General features: G+C 41.8%; 5 protein-coding genes across 5 annotated transcripts; 2 read left to right on the top strand and 3 right to left on the bottom strand.

Annotated features, from left to right (window-relative positions):
• Positions 1–1,207: 1,207 nt before the first annotated feature.
• Positions 1,208–1,830, top strand: BDB00DRAFT_800697 (uncharacterized protein; the record flags this gene model as incomplete). The annotated part of the gene is made up of 4 exons (XM_053121805.1): positions 1,208–1,438; positions 1,535–1,665; positions 1,702–1,704; positions 1,769–1,830. A coding segment is annotated over exon 1 (215 nt), but the record flags the coding sequence as incomplete, so codon positions are not given.
• A 1,486-nt stretch (positions 1,831–3,316) lies between these two features.
• On the bottom strand, positions 3,317–4,421 carry BDB00DRAFT_755534 (mitochondrial carrier domain-containing protein; the record flags this gene model as incomplete). The annotated part of the gene is made up of 2 exons (XM_053118839.1): positions 3,317–4,105; positions 4,254–4,421. The coding sequence occupies 2 exons, from the start codon at positions 4,419–4,421 to the stop codon at positions 3,317–3,319; spliced, it is 957 nt and encodes a 318-aa protein (XP_052984286.1).
• A 798-nt stretch (positions 4,422–5,219) lies between these two features.
• On the top strand, positions 5,220–9,677 carry BDB00DRAFT_800701 (uncharacterized protein). The gene is made up of 8 exons (XM_053121806.1): positions 5,220–5,602; positions 5,673–5,942; positions 6,024–6,221; positions 6,315–6,552; positions 6,612–7,148; positions 7,249–7,680; positions 7,742–8,837; positions 8,919–9,677. The coding sequence occupies exons 1-8, from the start codon at positions 5,547–5,549 to the stop codon at positions 9,497–9,499; spliced, it is 3,408 nt and encodes a 1,135-aa protein (XP_052984287.1). The 5' UTR covers positions 5,220–5,546; the 3' UTR covers positions 9,500–9,677.
• Positions 9,678–11,374: 1,697 nt separating this feature from the next.
• BDB00DRAFT_867677 (DUF1348-domain-containing protein) lies at positions 11,375–11,903 on the bottom strand (the record flags this gene model as incomplete). The annotated part of the gene is made up of 2 exons (XM_053126372.1): positions 11,375–11,727; positions 11,801–11,903. The coding sequence occupies 2 exons, from the start codon at positions 11,901–11,903 to the stop codon at positions 11,375–11,377; spliced, it is 456 nt and encodes a 151-aa protein (XP_052984288.1).
• Positions 11,904–12,229: 326 nt separating this feature from the next.
• On the bottom strand, positions 12,230–13,369 carry BDB00DRAFT_800705 (HPP family-domain-containing protein). Its single transcript, XM_053121807.1, has 2 exons — positions 13,131–13,369; positions 12,230–13,029 (listed from the first exon to the last, which is right to left on the bottom strand). The coding sequence occupies exons 1-2, from the start codon at positions 13,335–13,337 to the stop codon at positions 12,457–12,459; spliced, it is 780 nt and encodes a 259-aa protein (XP_052984289.1). The 5' UTR covers positions 13,338–13,369; the 3' UTR covers positions 12,230–12,456.
• Positions 13,370–16,007: the final 2,638 nt, after the last annotated feature.

Consider the following 16,007-nt stretch of genomic DNA (forward strand, 5'->3'; position numbering starts at 1 on the left):
CCGAAGAAGAACAGCCGCGAGTACGACAGAAACCAGTGCCGTTGGTATGGTGTTATTACAAGAAACCGACAAGCCATTAAATGGGGAATGCGATCAATTCAGTCATCATATCAGAGGTTATATCTTACCTCTTAGTACAGATGCCACCCAACGTCGAATGATTTTATATATAATATTCAAATTACATAACTACCGAGTTTCAGAAGTACAACTAAGTCAAATTAGACGCGTTTACCAAGAAGCTTGGAGCGAATCAAACGAATAAAGTGAGTAAACATGTTTATTCGGTATAAAATCCTTTTCGGAAGACCTTTCTTTTATCCCTGCAGGATAAACTTTATTTTTCTTGTGTGACCATGTTTATCCTATCCGGTATAAACATTTTGGAAGTCATCCGATAGCGTTACAGGTATATAGCATGGGCGCAAACTGAAGTGAAATACCCCTTTGGAAAAGAGCAGCGCTTCTATTTTACATTGAACACCCAAGTTTTTGATCTCCATGTGGTTTGCTGGGGAAGGTTCGATCGATGTTTTGCAAGTAAGTTCCGCTATTTGACGCGCCAATAAATGTCTCAGTTTCTAATCCAATCCGACGCTTCAGCTGCTTTTACTTCGTTCAGAACTTGCTGAAGTTTTTAGATCAGTCTTACATTTATGTTGAAAGTTTTATCATGGTGTACTTGTATTGGGTTTACTTTTAAGCTTTCGTATTGATCCACTTACTTGGGGGTTGGTCCTGGCCTTGGGAAGCTTTAAAAGAAAAGCAAACGAACTGCAGGAGATTGCGTTCAATGCTGAGAAGGGTGAATAGTTTTCCACGCTTAACTGACAATCCATAAGAGGCATGTATTAGTCTGCATTACACATTCACTATCAGCAACTAAATGTGCTTCTGATAGGTCGTTTGATAGGCGTAGCGCCTTCTCGGTATGATAAGGCAAAGTCACTAATATTATATGGACCATGCAATTTTTACTTCAGACATGCTTCATATACCATTTTGCTGTAAAAAAGTTAGAGCCGGTTTCACGAGTGACATACTAGTAGCTCGCTTCATGAACAGCGAGTATTCACAATTACGAACTTGCGGAATAAATAAAGACACAGAAAAAAAGTCTTGTGAGCTCAAGAAAGTAACAGTGATGAGTACAATAATTATACCACCATAAGGGAAATTGTTGCCAAAATGATTGCATTTGCAAAAGGACGTGAGCCTTAGATGGAGGGTCTTAATTTACCAGAAGCACGTATACTCGTGACGCTCAGCAGCAGTCAGCATATACTCGTGATCGAAGATTCTATACTTTATCAGCAGCAGCATACAATCGGGATGGAGGATTCTACTTTACTAGCAGCAACGTATACTCGTCATGGGCTAGTCTCCTTTGGCAGCATCAGCATACATACACTCGGAGTGAGCTGGTTTGTATGTAATGGTAAGGCAAGCCAGCAGCAGAATCTGTGATAAAGAAAATCTGTCAAGCGCTTATTTTCTTCTTGTTTATTTCTTCTTTCGGTTATTCTTGAAGCAGCTATTGATGTCGAAGTAACAAGCACGGCAACTCAATACAATATGGCGGATACCCAGGGAAAGGTCAACTTAATGCTTGATTGAATGGATATCATATTCATCAAATACTTTGACATTGAAACGCAACCCTCATAGTAAGTGGAGATGACAAATTTATATAATCCTTGCAACGATACAAGTGAGACATGGATATTTATGCTATTTATCATACATGTAACGGATAATCATACAAAAGCCCGTGGATCATATCGTTGTTAAACCTAAGTATGCTGTTTAGTCGCTTGCGGTCGTGATTAATCTAATGGTTGGAAATGCGAGCAATACATAACTCGAATTTTATGAGGCAAATAGTGTAAAAATGATAGGCAAAGAGAGGGTGTCGCTAGAAAGTTTTGCTTATTTTATTATAATGGATCGTGGTGGCAATGTTTATATGATAGGAAGTGAAACATACAATGATTGATGAACTACAAAAAACATCAAGAGCTTTCATCGAGCATGAGCTTCAAACGGGTGATATTATTTGGGCACAAAAAGCTTTGACAATCAATGAGTGAGTTTGCTTCATGGTTTCTGTCAATTTTGGGATCATACCGAAAGGGAGGCTCAGCTAGGAGGAAGCGCGCTTGTCAAATCTTTTAATGTCTTCTTGTTATTGTTATATCTGTACCTAGACTCAAATATTTGAACGTCAAGTACCAAGACGTACCGGCCTACTTGACGGATATATCAACAATCAACAGCAGCAGAAGCAACAGCTACAGTAGTATGCTGTCAGACGGGGTAGCTAAAAACACCATTAGCGAACAAGTTTATCGTTGGTCACTATTCAAACCAAGTTGATGTATAGACTTAAAGGACCTTTAAGTTCTCAAAGTATTGTAATTTACTAGTAGTGTATCTAATTGAGGATCATTGTCTGTATATTCAATCATAAAATTATGGTGTTATTGGGATCAGAAGAATATTTTTATGTACATACTTTTTGTCAAAGTCCAGTTAGTCACGTAAACTCACTGTTTGTTGTAAAAAGACACGGCCGATTGCATTTCTTTTCCAGCCAAGAAAACATTATTGGCAGCACATGCGAGATCAACTGAATACTGATTCTGGAACTTTAATTGGTAGTGACTATAGCCTGGTCTGAAGGAAATAGCCAGTATTGCGTAGAATTAGAAGTTACGCATGGAAGATATTAGTTCACAATTGATGACCCAAACTGGCCTTATTCCAATCTGCTTATTTTCGCTGTAAATGACAATCGCTTGACTATTTGAAGATTTTTTCTTTGTCTTGTTTCAATTAGTTTATGACGTAAAGCGAAATAAACTTTGCAAGCCAAGTATTACAAATGTGTCACGAGTGTGTGCACACATGTTCAACGAAAAAGTCGCACGGAATCATGCTTGCGGAAAATGATGTAGACGCGTGCGAAAGTGGTGTAACAATATTATATATATATATGTAGACAAGTAATAGTATGACCAAAAAAAGAAACCTATAAAAAAAAGTTCTATATAAATGGTGGAGGTTGTGTGGTGTGTGGTGGTGCATGTATGATTTGCGTATGAAAGCGGTGGTGTGTGCGATGACCGTTCGATGTCGAGCTGAAGAAAAGAGGGTTGAAGCGTGTGCGAGTGCGAGTCTAGTTGAGGTATTTGTTGTAGATGCCCTTGAGTTGTTCCATAAACACAAACATAAGGGTTGTGTGGGGTCTAGTATAAAGTGAGTGGATAAAAGTTAGCCCTCCAAAAATTGATAACAAGGTTCAAATTCGAATAATTTACCCGATGCGCAGATAATGGGCCAAGAAGCCCTTGTACAATCCACGGACGCCCTCGGTACGAGTCATCTTGAAGAAGCAATCCAACGGATTTTTGTACAGTAGACCACGACCTGTTGCTGGATCCACACCCTGATTATACATGCGAGTAGAAATCACATCGAAAGGATTCATAGCGATAGCCACCAAAAAGCCAGCAAACATGGATGTGCTCAAATGCGTGCCAATGGTATCTGGCAAACCGAATCGGCTAATGAGGATATTCTTGCCGATCATGTAGGTAGGCATCTGTACTGCAGACCCAACGCCAGCGCGGGCCATGGCAGCATCCACACCACGGTATACACCTTTCAATCCTTCCGTCTGATAGATACGAGCAAGTGCGGTCCATGCAGATCGTATCTCGTGCTGATGGCCAATCTGTTTGAACACCGGGGAGAACGATTGCTGTCGAGTTTTGATTAGATAGAGTGGCGAGCCCAACATGGCACCGGCAATACCAGAGACAGCACCTGCGAAAATACCGGCACCCAGTAAGCTTTGTTCGGATCGTAAGCCGAAGGCATTGACGACAGTGTCTCGTACAGGCTCGTAAAGACCTATCCGGCTACCATTCAAGCAAATCTGGTATATGTAGGCAACACCCAAGCCACGTTGTAAGCCTCGGATGCCCTCATGCTTGAATACAACCTGTAAGGCTTGGAATGTGTTGTGGTAGGGTCGTGCCGCAGCCGAAAGCTGGCCTGCTCGGACAAGTTCACCTTGCAGTTGTAACCGGGTCTTCACAACCTTGGTTTGGGAAGCATAATCAGAGTAGGTGTCTTAGCAACCAGTAATTCTTCGTAGCAATCAAGAAGTTTTCCTCTCAGCCCAACAGATTAAAGTAGTAACAACAACAACAGTAGCCGATCATACAACAGGCTTTATATGGATTTACCTCGGTAGGATTCGTGAAGGTAACAGCACCACACGCAGCTAGACCACCAATTACAAAACCGACAGCAGTTTCTTTGACCTTGCTGGGAATCTGCTTAGGAACGGTGGCAGGTGCTGTGGTGGTAGCAGTAGTGGCAGTCGTCTGAAATGATTCCGAAGTCGCAGCCATGCTCGAAATGGAACTTGATTAAAAAGGTGTGCGGTAGGTGAAGAAAGGGAAGAGCGATAATAATGTGCCTGGTTGAAACTCTATTCTCAACAAGCCCCTCTCTGAGCATGCGGGGTTTCTTTCCCAGTCCTGGATTGCTTATGGTGTTGCTTTGCGATATGTTTTAAAGGTCTTCTACTATGTTGAATGATAAGAGATGAAGCCAAGAGAAAGATAGACTTATGTGGTGACTGTAAAATTCACATACATTAGTGTATTTAGATGCATTGTGCATATGTCATGCTGCAGGAATCCTTTTTACAAAAAGCTTATTAAAGTATATCTCACTGTTGTTGTAATACAGAAGCAGGCGAACCGTAATGCTCCGACATAAACGGTTGTTAGTATTCAGGTACACATACTACATTGCACGGAATAACTTCAGCATACTATTCTATATCATCATTTGATCAATGATGCGTATCGGCTGACCAGTTCCATTCGCGGCAAAGGCAATATTATCAACGTCGTCATCAACTGGGCTATCACAATATCCGTCTTTTGGTGCACACTGTATCTGGTCTTCCGCAGTGATAGGTATTAAAAGTGTAGCTCGAACAGTAACAACCACAGTCCATTTGCTATGCTGCGCACAAGATTCATGCAGAAGCTGCGCAACAGCAGCTGTGTGTTTATGATAAAATGATTGGCTCATATACACTATGTGTAGATGGTGATATGAAAGGGAAAGAGAAAAGACTGGGGAGGAGAAGAGTATTACGTACTCGTGACCTAAAAAGAAAAAGAGAGTGTGGTGAGTGAGGGTATTACAACAGGCCCATTCATGCGAAATCTGCTCTCCTTGCACCACACGCACACTCTCTCTCGCTTTCTACTTGCTGCCTTATAATTATTATCAACACACACATACGTAAACAAACTACAAGCTTTAACCCTGTCCCATCACTCTTTCATTCTTCAAATTATCAAAGACTTCAACTCATTTTCAATCCTCTCACTTTTATAACTTTTTTTAACAAGACCGAAGACGACATCCCCTTCCATAGACACACACATACTTTCCAAGTGACCGTTCCCCACAACTATTCTTGCCCTTTACCCTTTTCTTTTAATTCCTATTCTGTAATGAGCCAGTCAACCAACGTATACCCGGGTGTCCGTGCAGAGCCTCGATTCTTACGGTACGAGTCATAAACTTCTAGACCTCTCTTCTCTCTTTTTTTTTCCGCTAACGACGTTATTATATAAAAGGGACCCAACTTCACTCGAGTTCATTTCGTCTGGTCTGTCTCGTTTCTCATCGTATGTGGCATCGAACCTGCCAAAACGGAAGCCAAGCTTCCCTTATAATGATCCAGCACTCTTTACATATCAACCTCCTCCCCCACCACCTTCGCCGTCAACGCCGATTAGCAGTAGTCTCGAGGACAACAACAAGCAGAATCAGCAGCAACATGACGTGGAAGACGAATTGGACAAGGTGACATACGCTGTCTTCCAAAAAATGGATGGTGATGCAAGGTGATAAAACACTCTAAGCAATACACATCGTATCCAATCAAAAAAAAATACTGATGCCTTATCATTTCATCGGGTTAAAAGGTCGTTATGGCTGTTGCTAGGTTATGCCGACGGATTTCAGGTCTGGGATATTGCCAACCCCGATAACATTCATGAAATGTGTTCTATACGAGAAGATGAAGCGTTTGGTGTCGTATCTCATTTGCATTTGCTTGCAAATCCGCCCAAAGATGCAGACGACGATGCCTTTAGCCATGAGAGACCTTTATTGGCTGTAGTGTAAGTGACAACAAGTTTGAATTGACTTTTATCACTACGTCATTGGATAAAACCAAAACTCTTCTTAGCGTATCTGAACAAAATACTTATTAGAACATCTGCCCGAGATACATTCGATGGATGTGATGCATTTGGCGGTATAGATATGGGACATCATGCAAGAAACGAGTCCTCTTGCTCAGGAAAATCAAACAATCCAGTGCCATCAACGCTGCGGCTGTATTCGTTAAAGACGCATCGGATTGTCAAAGAATTCCCAACCTTTGTCGATGATGGAGACGAGGAGATGCACATCACAAGTATCCAAAGTAATGATATCATCATTGTTCTTGTAAGTGGAAGTTAAATTTCTCAACAACTTTGCAGAAGCTGTGTACTAACTAATAAAAGGGATGTACGACGAGTTCGAATTCAAGTTTACAACTTATTTCGTCTCGCACTTTGTCTACACTTTCAGCACCCATTACAGACGTTGCGCATGACGTACAAGGCCCTGTGTTCTCGCTGGGATCACGATTTATAGCATATGGCACGAGCTCAGCAGTACTGAATGCCGATCCGGTCATGGGGCAGCATAACAAAGGTATCAGTGGCGCAGGATTAGGCATGCTACAGGGCGACAAGGATGTCAGAGGCGCGGCAAAGGATATAGCTAAAGAAGTTGTGAGCGGTGTCAAGACACTTGGAGAGTATGGCTATCACACGCTGTCAAATTATTTCAACAATCCGGCCATGCAGCAGCAACAGGATAAACTGATGATGCAAAACGCCAATTCACGTACTGCTGCCATGTCGCCAGGTGGGCCATTACGACATGATGAGCGTGCTGCCAGCCCAGTTCCTTCAGTGTCACCCTCCACCGGCAGTGTCGGAGCGACAGCAACGGCTCCTACAGGTGGATCCAAAAAGCCACAGCTCTACGGAATGGTAAATGTTCAAAATCAACACTATATCATTGCGAGGAATTAGATAGGGAGGTGGAAGGATGAACTGGATGGGGGAGGCTCTAAACAGAGTTTATATATAGATCATGATTCGTGATATTGCCCAATTACCTGACCAGCCAACGAGAAACATGTCCCCGTCTTTAGTCGCTCACTTTCGACCACATACGCATCCCTTGTCATGTCTAGCATTTAATAGTGCAGGCACATTGCTATTGTCTGCGTCTAGACAGGGACATTCATTCCATCTATTTGCGATTATGCCGAGTAGCGCAACACCTGGCAACGTATCGCATCTTTATACACTGGCACGAGGATATACCGACGCACAAGTTGAAGATTGCCATTTCTCAGCTGACTCCATGTGGTGCTCGGTCAGCACGGCGCGTGGAACAACGCATGTGTACGCGATCAATCCATACGGCGGAAAGCCAGAGATAACAGGGCATGTCAATGGACGAGTGAACAATCCTATTATCCGACCTTGGTTGCATGGAACTCGCGTATCGGAAAAGGTCGATCGTCTACTATCTTTATCTTAAAAATTCATAACACTGATTTATTTAATGTATGTAGGGCACTTCGGTTAGTTCAGTAGCTCGTATCAAGCAACGTCGATCCATGCATACGGAGCCACCCATTGACGAACAGCATCCTCCTCTAACCTCTCATCAGAATATACCCACTTCACCTTACTACCCATTAAATTCCACCGCCTCGCATCGCTCTAGTACTATATCTCGATACCCACGTGCCAAGCTTGCATCCATGTTTTTATTACCGTCTAGATCGCCGTATCTTGTAAATGCATCGCGCGCCAATCATCATCAGCGTATCGACAACTCATCCTCTTCTACTCCGTTCAAAGCATTCAAACAACAAGCATCATCAAGTCTTGGATCAGTGCTTTCGTCGTTTGGATCCAGCATTAGCAGTACTGACTCCTCCTCATCTCTGTCGTCGAGACAGCAGCACCAAAACAACAACAACACGGCATGGACATCTGCACATGACAAGCTCTCTGATAATCGACTATTCGGATTTGACGAGGAAGAATTGTCTGCTGCTGACGATGACAGCCGGTTGCTCCAAGATGATAATAATATAGGTTATCAAGACATGTACTCTATCCATCCACGCGGAATATTGACACTACATCGATGCTGGATCAGTAGATCGGTGGTTCGTAAGCGAGAACAATCACGTACAATTGAGAAGCATGATTTGGTTATAAAGCAAGAGGATGTTGCAGAGTGGTCCATGGCCCGTACAGCTGAATGGGAACAGGTCAAAGTGCCATTGTCACTCGATACCAGCTCCAAAGAGCAGCAAAACGACGATCAACAGCAGCAACAGGATATTAAAAGTAATCGTGTACGCAAACATACGCGTCCATGGCTTTCTCATGCTGAAATTATGACTTATGGCAGCGGCGACGAGTCTCCACTTTGGTCGTCGCCTCAATTCAGCTTGCAGACATATACTGAGTATGTCCCAACACTTCGCCACAAGCTTTGGACAACAGGCGACATGCCTACATCAGAAGCAGTTGTTGTGCGACGAGATGTACCTGAGCCATATTCAAGACGCATTGATCGCGTGGGAAAGACAACAGCGCGGATTGCCAGTCAAAATGAAGAGAATCTAGACGTTGCACTGGCTGAGCTGGAAGGTAAAATCTACAGCATAATTAATTGCTACAAGTGAAGATAAGGAAAGAACGAGTGTTAATCATGAGGTAATACCACAATAGACAATTTGTCCAAAGCAATGCAAACAACATTCCCAGCACCATCGCCGACCACGTTAATTTCAGGATCTTATGGCAGTGGCAGCTCCTATAAACGCAACAGCAACCATTACCTGCAACAGCCACTGATTCCAGGCAATGCTGCAGCACGCTCCACGCCATCAGCTATTTCGTTTGAAGACGCACATTTGATCAATATGGGAAGCGGACCAAGTCCTGAAGATCTGCTTAACCTCGATCCACGATTCAGCAATAGCAGTAATCCGATTCTTCGTGCAAACGGCGGAAACAGCAGCAGCAGCATCATGCTTCCTTCGAGCAGCAACGGATCTCTGATACAGTTTGATGACGATTATAACGATGGAGGAGGCGTGGTTACCACTGGTAGTAGCAGCAGCCATGTAGGCAGTCGTAGTAGTAAAGAAGACGTGATTCGACTTGGTGAAGAAGAAGATGAAGAATTACAACATCAACAAGGACAACATCCAACAGTGATAGATCAAGTGTTTTCGCCAGATGGAGATAATGAGATGGCATATCCTAGTGAATCCATCCTAGTCGAACGAGACCACCATCATTTTTAAATATTCTTCCTTTTACTTGTTTTTCTTTTCAATGATTTTTTTTTGTATTTAAATTTTTCCCGTGATCCACATATTAGATAAAGGATGTTTGAGAGAGAGTAAGGGGAAGATACTCCTTACTTCTTTGTACAAAGTACTTACGACATATCATGTTTGCTAATTAATAATGAAAATCGATGATGTTTATTGACTTTAAACGAGCTTGTTCTCCTTTCTATTGCCATTGAAGATACTATGGCCTTGCATACTTCGGCTGGTGGTGACCTGTCAGCGTGTTTTTGGGCGTTGCGATGAAGAAGATCAAAACTCATACTACAGAAAAAGGTGTTTATTATTCATCAAAGGATCAAATGTATAATAAAAATTCACACTTTATATGCATCCTCCTTCGTTTCTCTCTCCCTTAAGAGGAAGAACGGCTACATATTTATGCATAGAGGCATGGGGTACCACACCATACTTTTTCACTATGCACAATATGACGCCGCCATAATTGCTAGCTGAGGATATATAAGCGTATTTGGACATATATATTTCTCTTTACTTTTCTTTACAACGTCAAGATCTATCCTACTTCACCTCTGTTAGTGGTACCTTCCTCAAACATGGCTTACCTTCCAACTCAAAACTCAGCCTACCTTTTCCCTACCATGATATCGTCCTTTACGGCCTTTTTCGTGTCGGCATCCGGTATTCATACCGCAAACTCAGCAAAAGATATGCACCACCGCCCGATATATTCTACCAGAATTCCAAGCTTTGCCAGAAAATTCAAATCCTCATGCCGCAACAAGCTAAAAGCTAAAGAATATGACGATGTTGACGATGTTGACAGTATTTACACTTCATCATGCGAGTTTGATGCTTTGATTTTATCTGCACGCTAAAGAATTATGAGCTGATGTAATAAATAGACTTACAATATTTGACGAAGAGCAACCTTCGTGTATTGCTTATATATTTTTGCTGTTTGCTATTGCTGTTTTACTACTATAAATACACTATATATGCTACGTTTATTAACATAACAGCTCCCACAATATATAAACGTTTTTTCTAACTTTTAAAAGATTTTGCACGACATAACAATGACAAAACATATCTGTGGGTTCTCGTCGTCATCAGTAAAGCAGTGAAAAGTACAACACTTATTATCGGATCCACGTTGTCTAGGTAAGCATTGCGCTAACCTATGCAATGTGGCGCCTTACAATGCGCAGATATGTTACCGATAAGGTCTGAATAGCTTTAGAGAACGCTGCAAGCAACTGTAACCGTGATATTTAATCCTTGGTGGTAACGGGAAGGTAAGGATAAGCAGCTGACTAGACTTACTCTATTATAAAATACCCTTGCTTATTTTTTACTATACGGCTCAAATAGTAGCCACAGCCTCTGTATCTTTGATTTTCGGTTCTTCAGGTCCCCTGTCCTTTCCAGCAATGACAAAACTTCCACTGTAACCCCTTGCCCCACGCATATTGTACTAACGCATCCTATTATCTGTTGAAACTAGTGGAATGCTCCTGCACACGCTTGATAACGGCGCTTTATTTAAGTATACAGCGGATTAAAAGATTTAGACTATTATGATGATACATTCAAGCTGAGAAGACGTAGATCAGGGGTAAAATTAGGATGACTGTGGTGGTGATGTGGCAATCCAAGTTGTTCGCACAAGGAATACGTTCGCACAAGGAATACGCTTGATTAAATATACACATAATGATGCATCAACCCCTTCAAGTTATCCACAGCAAACCTTCCGTAAAGTTAACAGACAGGCATCTGGATAGAAACATACGCCATCATGATTGTATCAGTGGAAACGAGATTATGCAAGTGCAAGGTACCGGTGATACTACCAGAATATCCTTACCACCAATGTTTCTCTGATATGTCAACCGTATTCACATCCACGTTATCCTTAAACCATCTTTCCTCCTCGGAAATCTTGACATTGTTCCCACTCATCTGGCGCTTTCGCATTTTTCCTTGCTCATTGAATGTCCAGTCCTCGAGGCCATAGCATCGCCACCACTGGCCTTGATCATCATGAAACTCGTACCAGAACTGCACGGCAATCCTATTATCAGTGAACGCAAATAACTCTTTTCGTAGGCGATAATCGTGTTCCTTTTGCCACTTGTTTTGGAGAAACTCTTTGATCTTGTCGTGTCCGATGAAAAAATGGTCTCGGTTACGCCAGATGCAATCCTCGGTGTAACCTTAAACACGCACGCAAATGCATATTTAGTGCCTTTGAAAACAATGTCTAGTTTCTGTCGATTGCTCTTTTACCTTTGTATACTACGTTGTGATCCTTTGTATTCCAGAGATCTTGGGCAAACTTGACTTTTCTGTTTGCGGTTTCTTGTGTGAACGGTGGTTTCAGATCAGCCATAATGTAGGAATGAAATTCTTTGGTTTCCCACCCATGTGAGAAGCACGAACGAGCTGCCTATTTATACCCTTCAAATCCTTCGCTGACTTATTTTAGTGTCGCCAAGCCTCATGCTGCATTATTTGGATGTTTATACATGTTTACTATTGCCTGTACAAGGAAATCAGATAAGGGTCCCTTATCTTTCGCTTATTAATTCAAAGGCAACGAAGTGTGGCTCAGTAATATGTGCAAGGTCTTTTTCGTGCGATATTATAGTAAACAACCAGCGTGGTGGGAATGGCGATGATTTTTCTTTTTCGGAGTTACAGTACTACTTACTTGGCGCAAAAATAGTACCGGTAACGACTTTTGTAGGCTTTTTTTATTAGAAGATATATAGTATGTACAAGAACAATCAAATGTAAAGAGGACCAATAATCAATATAAGAAGGGTATAAATGCATAAGAAAAACAAATTACAAAAAGTCTAACTTGCAAGAACAAATGTAGTGTATGTGTTGCGTATATCGCGGTGCTCGTCGAACGTAAGCAGTGTAAATCACACTACCATCTAGGGGTTTTGAAACCTGCCTGCAAGCTTTCTCAAAAACTCCTCTTCGTCCGAGTTTAGCATATCTTGTGGTATTGCCTGGCCAAAGATGACCAAAGACTGTTCCTCAGCAACTGTTTCCTTGGAAGAATCATTGGACCCCAGCGACATTTCAATATCGTTTTTTTTGGATGGGGGTGACGTTACAGTCCACCAGTAGGTTGGATATCGGCGCTCTATATTGTCCACAAGCAATGCCACAACAAGTAGAATTGCGCTGGACAGCATGATGATGCCGATATACAGCCAGCCTAGATCACCAATCTCTGGCGTAGCCATAGGTAAGAGCGAGGTGGCGCCAGAAGGTGGATGGGTTGTTTTCGTCAACTGCATGAGTACGATAGTCAATGAAACGCTTGTTGCTCCACCCACCCAACGGACATGAGTAACGTATTGGTCAGGTGTATTAATTTCCAGAAACAACTTGTGAATGCATACACCAACGAAAGAGGCAATGAGATTGCCACCGATCATTGCCCGAGGTTGGGCTAATGGTGCTTCAATGGCACCGTAAATGAGCACAGCAGTAGCGCCCTACACACATATGACCGTTAGTTTCTATATACTCGATCTACCACGTTTATACAGCAGCAAATAGCATTTGAAGCGGAAGCGTTAACACTGGGATACTTTACACAGCTAGCTGCTATCATGGGTACATTGAGATCTTGAAATGCTTGAGTGTACGAAAACAGAATCTCCAATAAGCTAAGACCAGTAAAGGCACCCACGAAAGACCATAGACATGTACGCCACAGAGGTATGCTGCGTTGCGTTCCTTCTTCCCGCCTACCAAGGAAATGTTTGACACAGCGCGCCAATTTGTCAAGATAATCGCCCATATGATAAGATAAAGAGGATTAGGGGGAGGAGGTGCGATGCTAACGAAGCCTTCTGATTGAACGATATTTAACAAACAAAAGGATCTCGAACATGATTGGCTCCGAGAATCGGTGATCTCTACGATGGTCCGCTCTTGTTCTTCATTTTTCTCGCTAATATGGTATGCAGAATTATATATGCACGTACCTTTACAGCTGCACGGAGCGAAACAGTTTGTGTCTTGTGACCAGTTATCTTGTCATACCCGACCTTCATGAAAATATACCTGTAGACAAAGAATTATTGGGAAGAGATGATGCAACCTTTCTCTCAAATGATAAACTTTATCATCACTTACTTTTTGTAACAGTACTGGTGGTTGTCCTACTTAACAACTATCGTCCCTTTTCTATTCGCTGTGGTCGGAAAAACGAAGTGCCCATAAATTTTATAGAACCAGGAACATAACCTCAATATTTTACGTAATACGTATTCTGTCGCTCCTGCTGGTATGATGGTAAATACAAAGAAACGTTCACATACATGTAGACACATATTATGCTACCGTTTCAATGCGTTGACTAACTTAAGCCCCACGGCGCTGTAACAGAAAAGGAGGTGTACCATGTACATCTTGCGACATTTGAAAGGTTAGTCAATTCAGGCGTGCAACGAGAGGTCAACATACATGAGAGTTAGCGAGGACGATTATGATAATACTAACGTTGACGAAAAACTGAATCTAATATCCGTCACGCTTTTAGATATCAAAGGTTAACACATAAGCTTATCTGACCCAGTGATTAAAATATGATACCAGAAGCATCCACATTGTCAACACAGTATGGGACTTCATTCTTTCAAAGATAAAGATTTCTTGGAGCATTTTGTCGTCTGGGACGAAGTTCATGCATATTCATCCTACCGAATAGTCGGATTGTTTCATTTCATCAGCAGTGCGGTTCGACACAGTACTCTCTTCCATCGTCATTGTTGTTGTATACTCAACACAACAGATGAGAGCCTTTAGAACGATTTGGTTTTTCATTCATACATCCACTCGCCCTGAAAATACCCTTATATAAAGTAAGAAATCTGTAGCCTGCGTTACCTCCGCATCGAAAAAATACAGTACACCGTCTCATCAAGTTCTATTATACTTAAAAGCGATAACAAAAACTCATACAAAGTGTAGTACAGTAGACGGCTGTTTTCCAACATGGTTTATGTATTGTGATTTCGTTTAGAATTGCGGTAAGCTTCGCAACTTGATCACTGGTGTCAGATTTCCGGATAATAATCATCGATGGTATTGTTGTCTCGGCAACGAACTGCATGAAAAGCTAAAAGTATCACAGACATGTACTTGTCATAACACGCCACAGGTAATAAAGGGAATGAAGGAACTTAGTTTATTTACACCCACTCGCAATTCTGTACACTGTGAATATGACTGTGCCGGATCATATGTAGAAAGCACTTTCCGAAAATTTTAGTGGATGATCGCTGAGCGCTACAGTATAACAACTACAGAGAGTGTGCGTGGTTTTTTTGTGGGATTTTTGCGGGGTTTAGGAACTTTGCGTTCCTGAGGAAAGCAATATCCGAGGTCCCGGTCTGTCAGCATCGAACGATACGCATACCGAAATTAACAACTCGACAATATCATTATCAAGCGTTTTCCAAACGGCAATAAAGTCGAAATCATACAGCTCCATATAATAACGACAAAGGCGAATTGGAGTACGACACTGATATCGGCTGGCAGCTCCGTCAAACAAGCTACGATCACATCAGAACTGAAATTAGCGTCAGCAAGGTTTGCCTTGGTGCTGTCCAGTGTGTACCAAGGGCGACTGTAAAAAGCTGGTGAGACCTGCTTCTACGGCACTCAACATCAAAAAACAATTGTAAGCTGGTTGCACGTTCTGTCTCGAGAAATCACCATTACTTCACATCCAATGTGAAGCAAAAGTGAATATGAAAATCACTAGCAACGGCGGCAGGTTGACACACAAAGGCAGTTAGCGGTAAGTTGAATGGTTTTCTAACATGTCATCCTGTTTTCTCTTTTGTCTTAAAAGACTTGATGGAGATAGTAGAGAAGCAATAAGGGAGGTTTATTAGTAAACAAAGAACATGTAAGATTGCATAAAAATGGGTACTTTAAAGAAATCCAATAAAAACTCTTACAAAAAATCTCACAAAAAGCTATCTCTAAGAAATCCCCACAGAAAATATCCCACAAAAAAGTCTTTCTTATAATTTATAGTACAAAATATACTGTGTAACTAAATGTCCCATAAATTTCGGGTGGCTAGGCACATAAAAAATGCAAAAATCCCACAAAAAAATGACCCCACCCTTACAGAGACGATCAATAGTGCAGAGCATGCTTTAAAAGAAGAAAACACCAGTATAGCTTGCATCTATAGAACACCGAATAAATTTGTAGATAAATGTACTGTTAGTGTAATGATTCAGTGAAAGCTGAAATAGTTTTCGCTTGTACAGTAGGACTGCATTTACTTCTTTGCAGCCACCGAAAACCTCCCTCGGCGGATAGTGATGTTATTTTACAGCAAAGCGCAATACATATTCCACAGGGTATATCACAGGAATGATCCATCTATGCACATCATGCTCTCTAGTTCAAACATTATGCGCGACAGAGATATGTATGACTGGTG

The sequence above is a fragment of the Zychaea mexicana genome (genome assembly GCF_025766255.1).
Source record: "Zychaea mexicana strain RSA 1403 chromosome Unknown BDB00scaffold_6, whole genome shotgun sequence".
Taxonomy (NCBI): Eukaryota; Fungi; Mucoromycota; class Mucoromycetes; order Mucorales; family Lichtheimiaceae; genus Zychaea; species Zychaea mexicana.

Coding starts and splice junctions, on each gene's coding strand:
- BDB00DRAFT_800705 (XM_053121807.1), bottom strand. CDS start 13,337: ATGGGCGATTATCTTGACAAATTGGCGCGCTGTGTCAAACATTTCCTT. Junction 13,030..13,130: donor CCATGATAGCAGCTAGCTGT/GTAAAGTATCCC, acceptor ATATGTGTGTAG/GGCGCTACTGCTGTGCTCAT.
- BDB00DRAFT_800701 (XM_053121806.1), top strand. CDS start 5,547: ATGAGCCAGTCAACCAACGTATACCCGGGTGTCCGTGCAGAGCCTCGA. Junction 5,603..5,672: donor GCAGAGCCTCGATTCTTACG/GTACGAGTCATA, acceptor ATTATATAAAAG/GGACCCAACTTCACTCGAGT. Junction 8,838..8,918: donor TGCACTGGCTGAGCTGGAAG/GTAAAATCTACA, acceptor ATACCACAATAG/ACAATTTGTCCAAAGCAATG.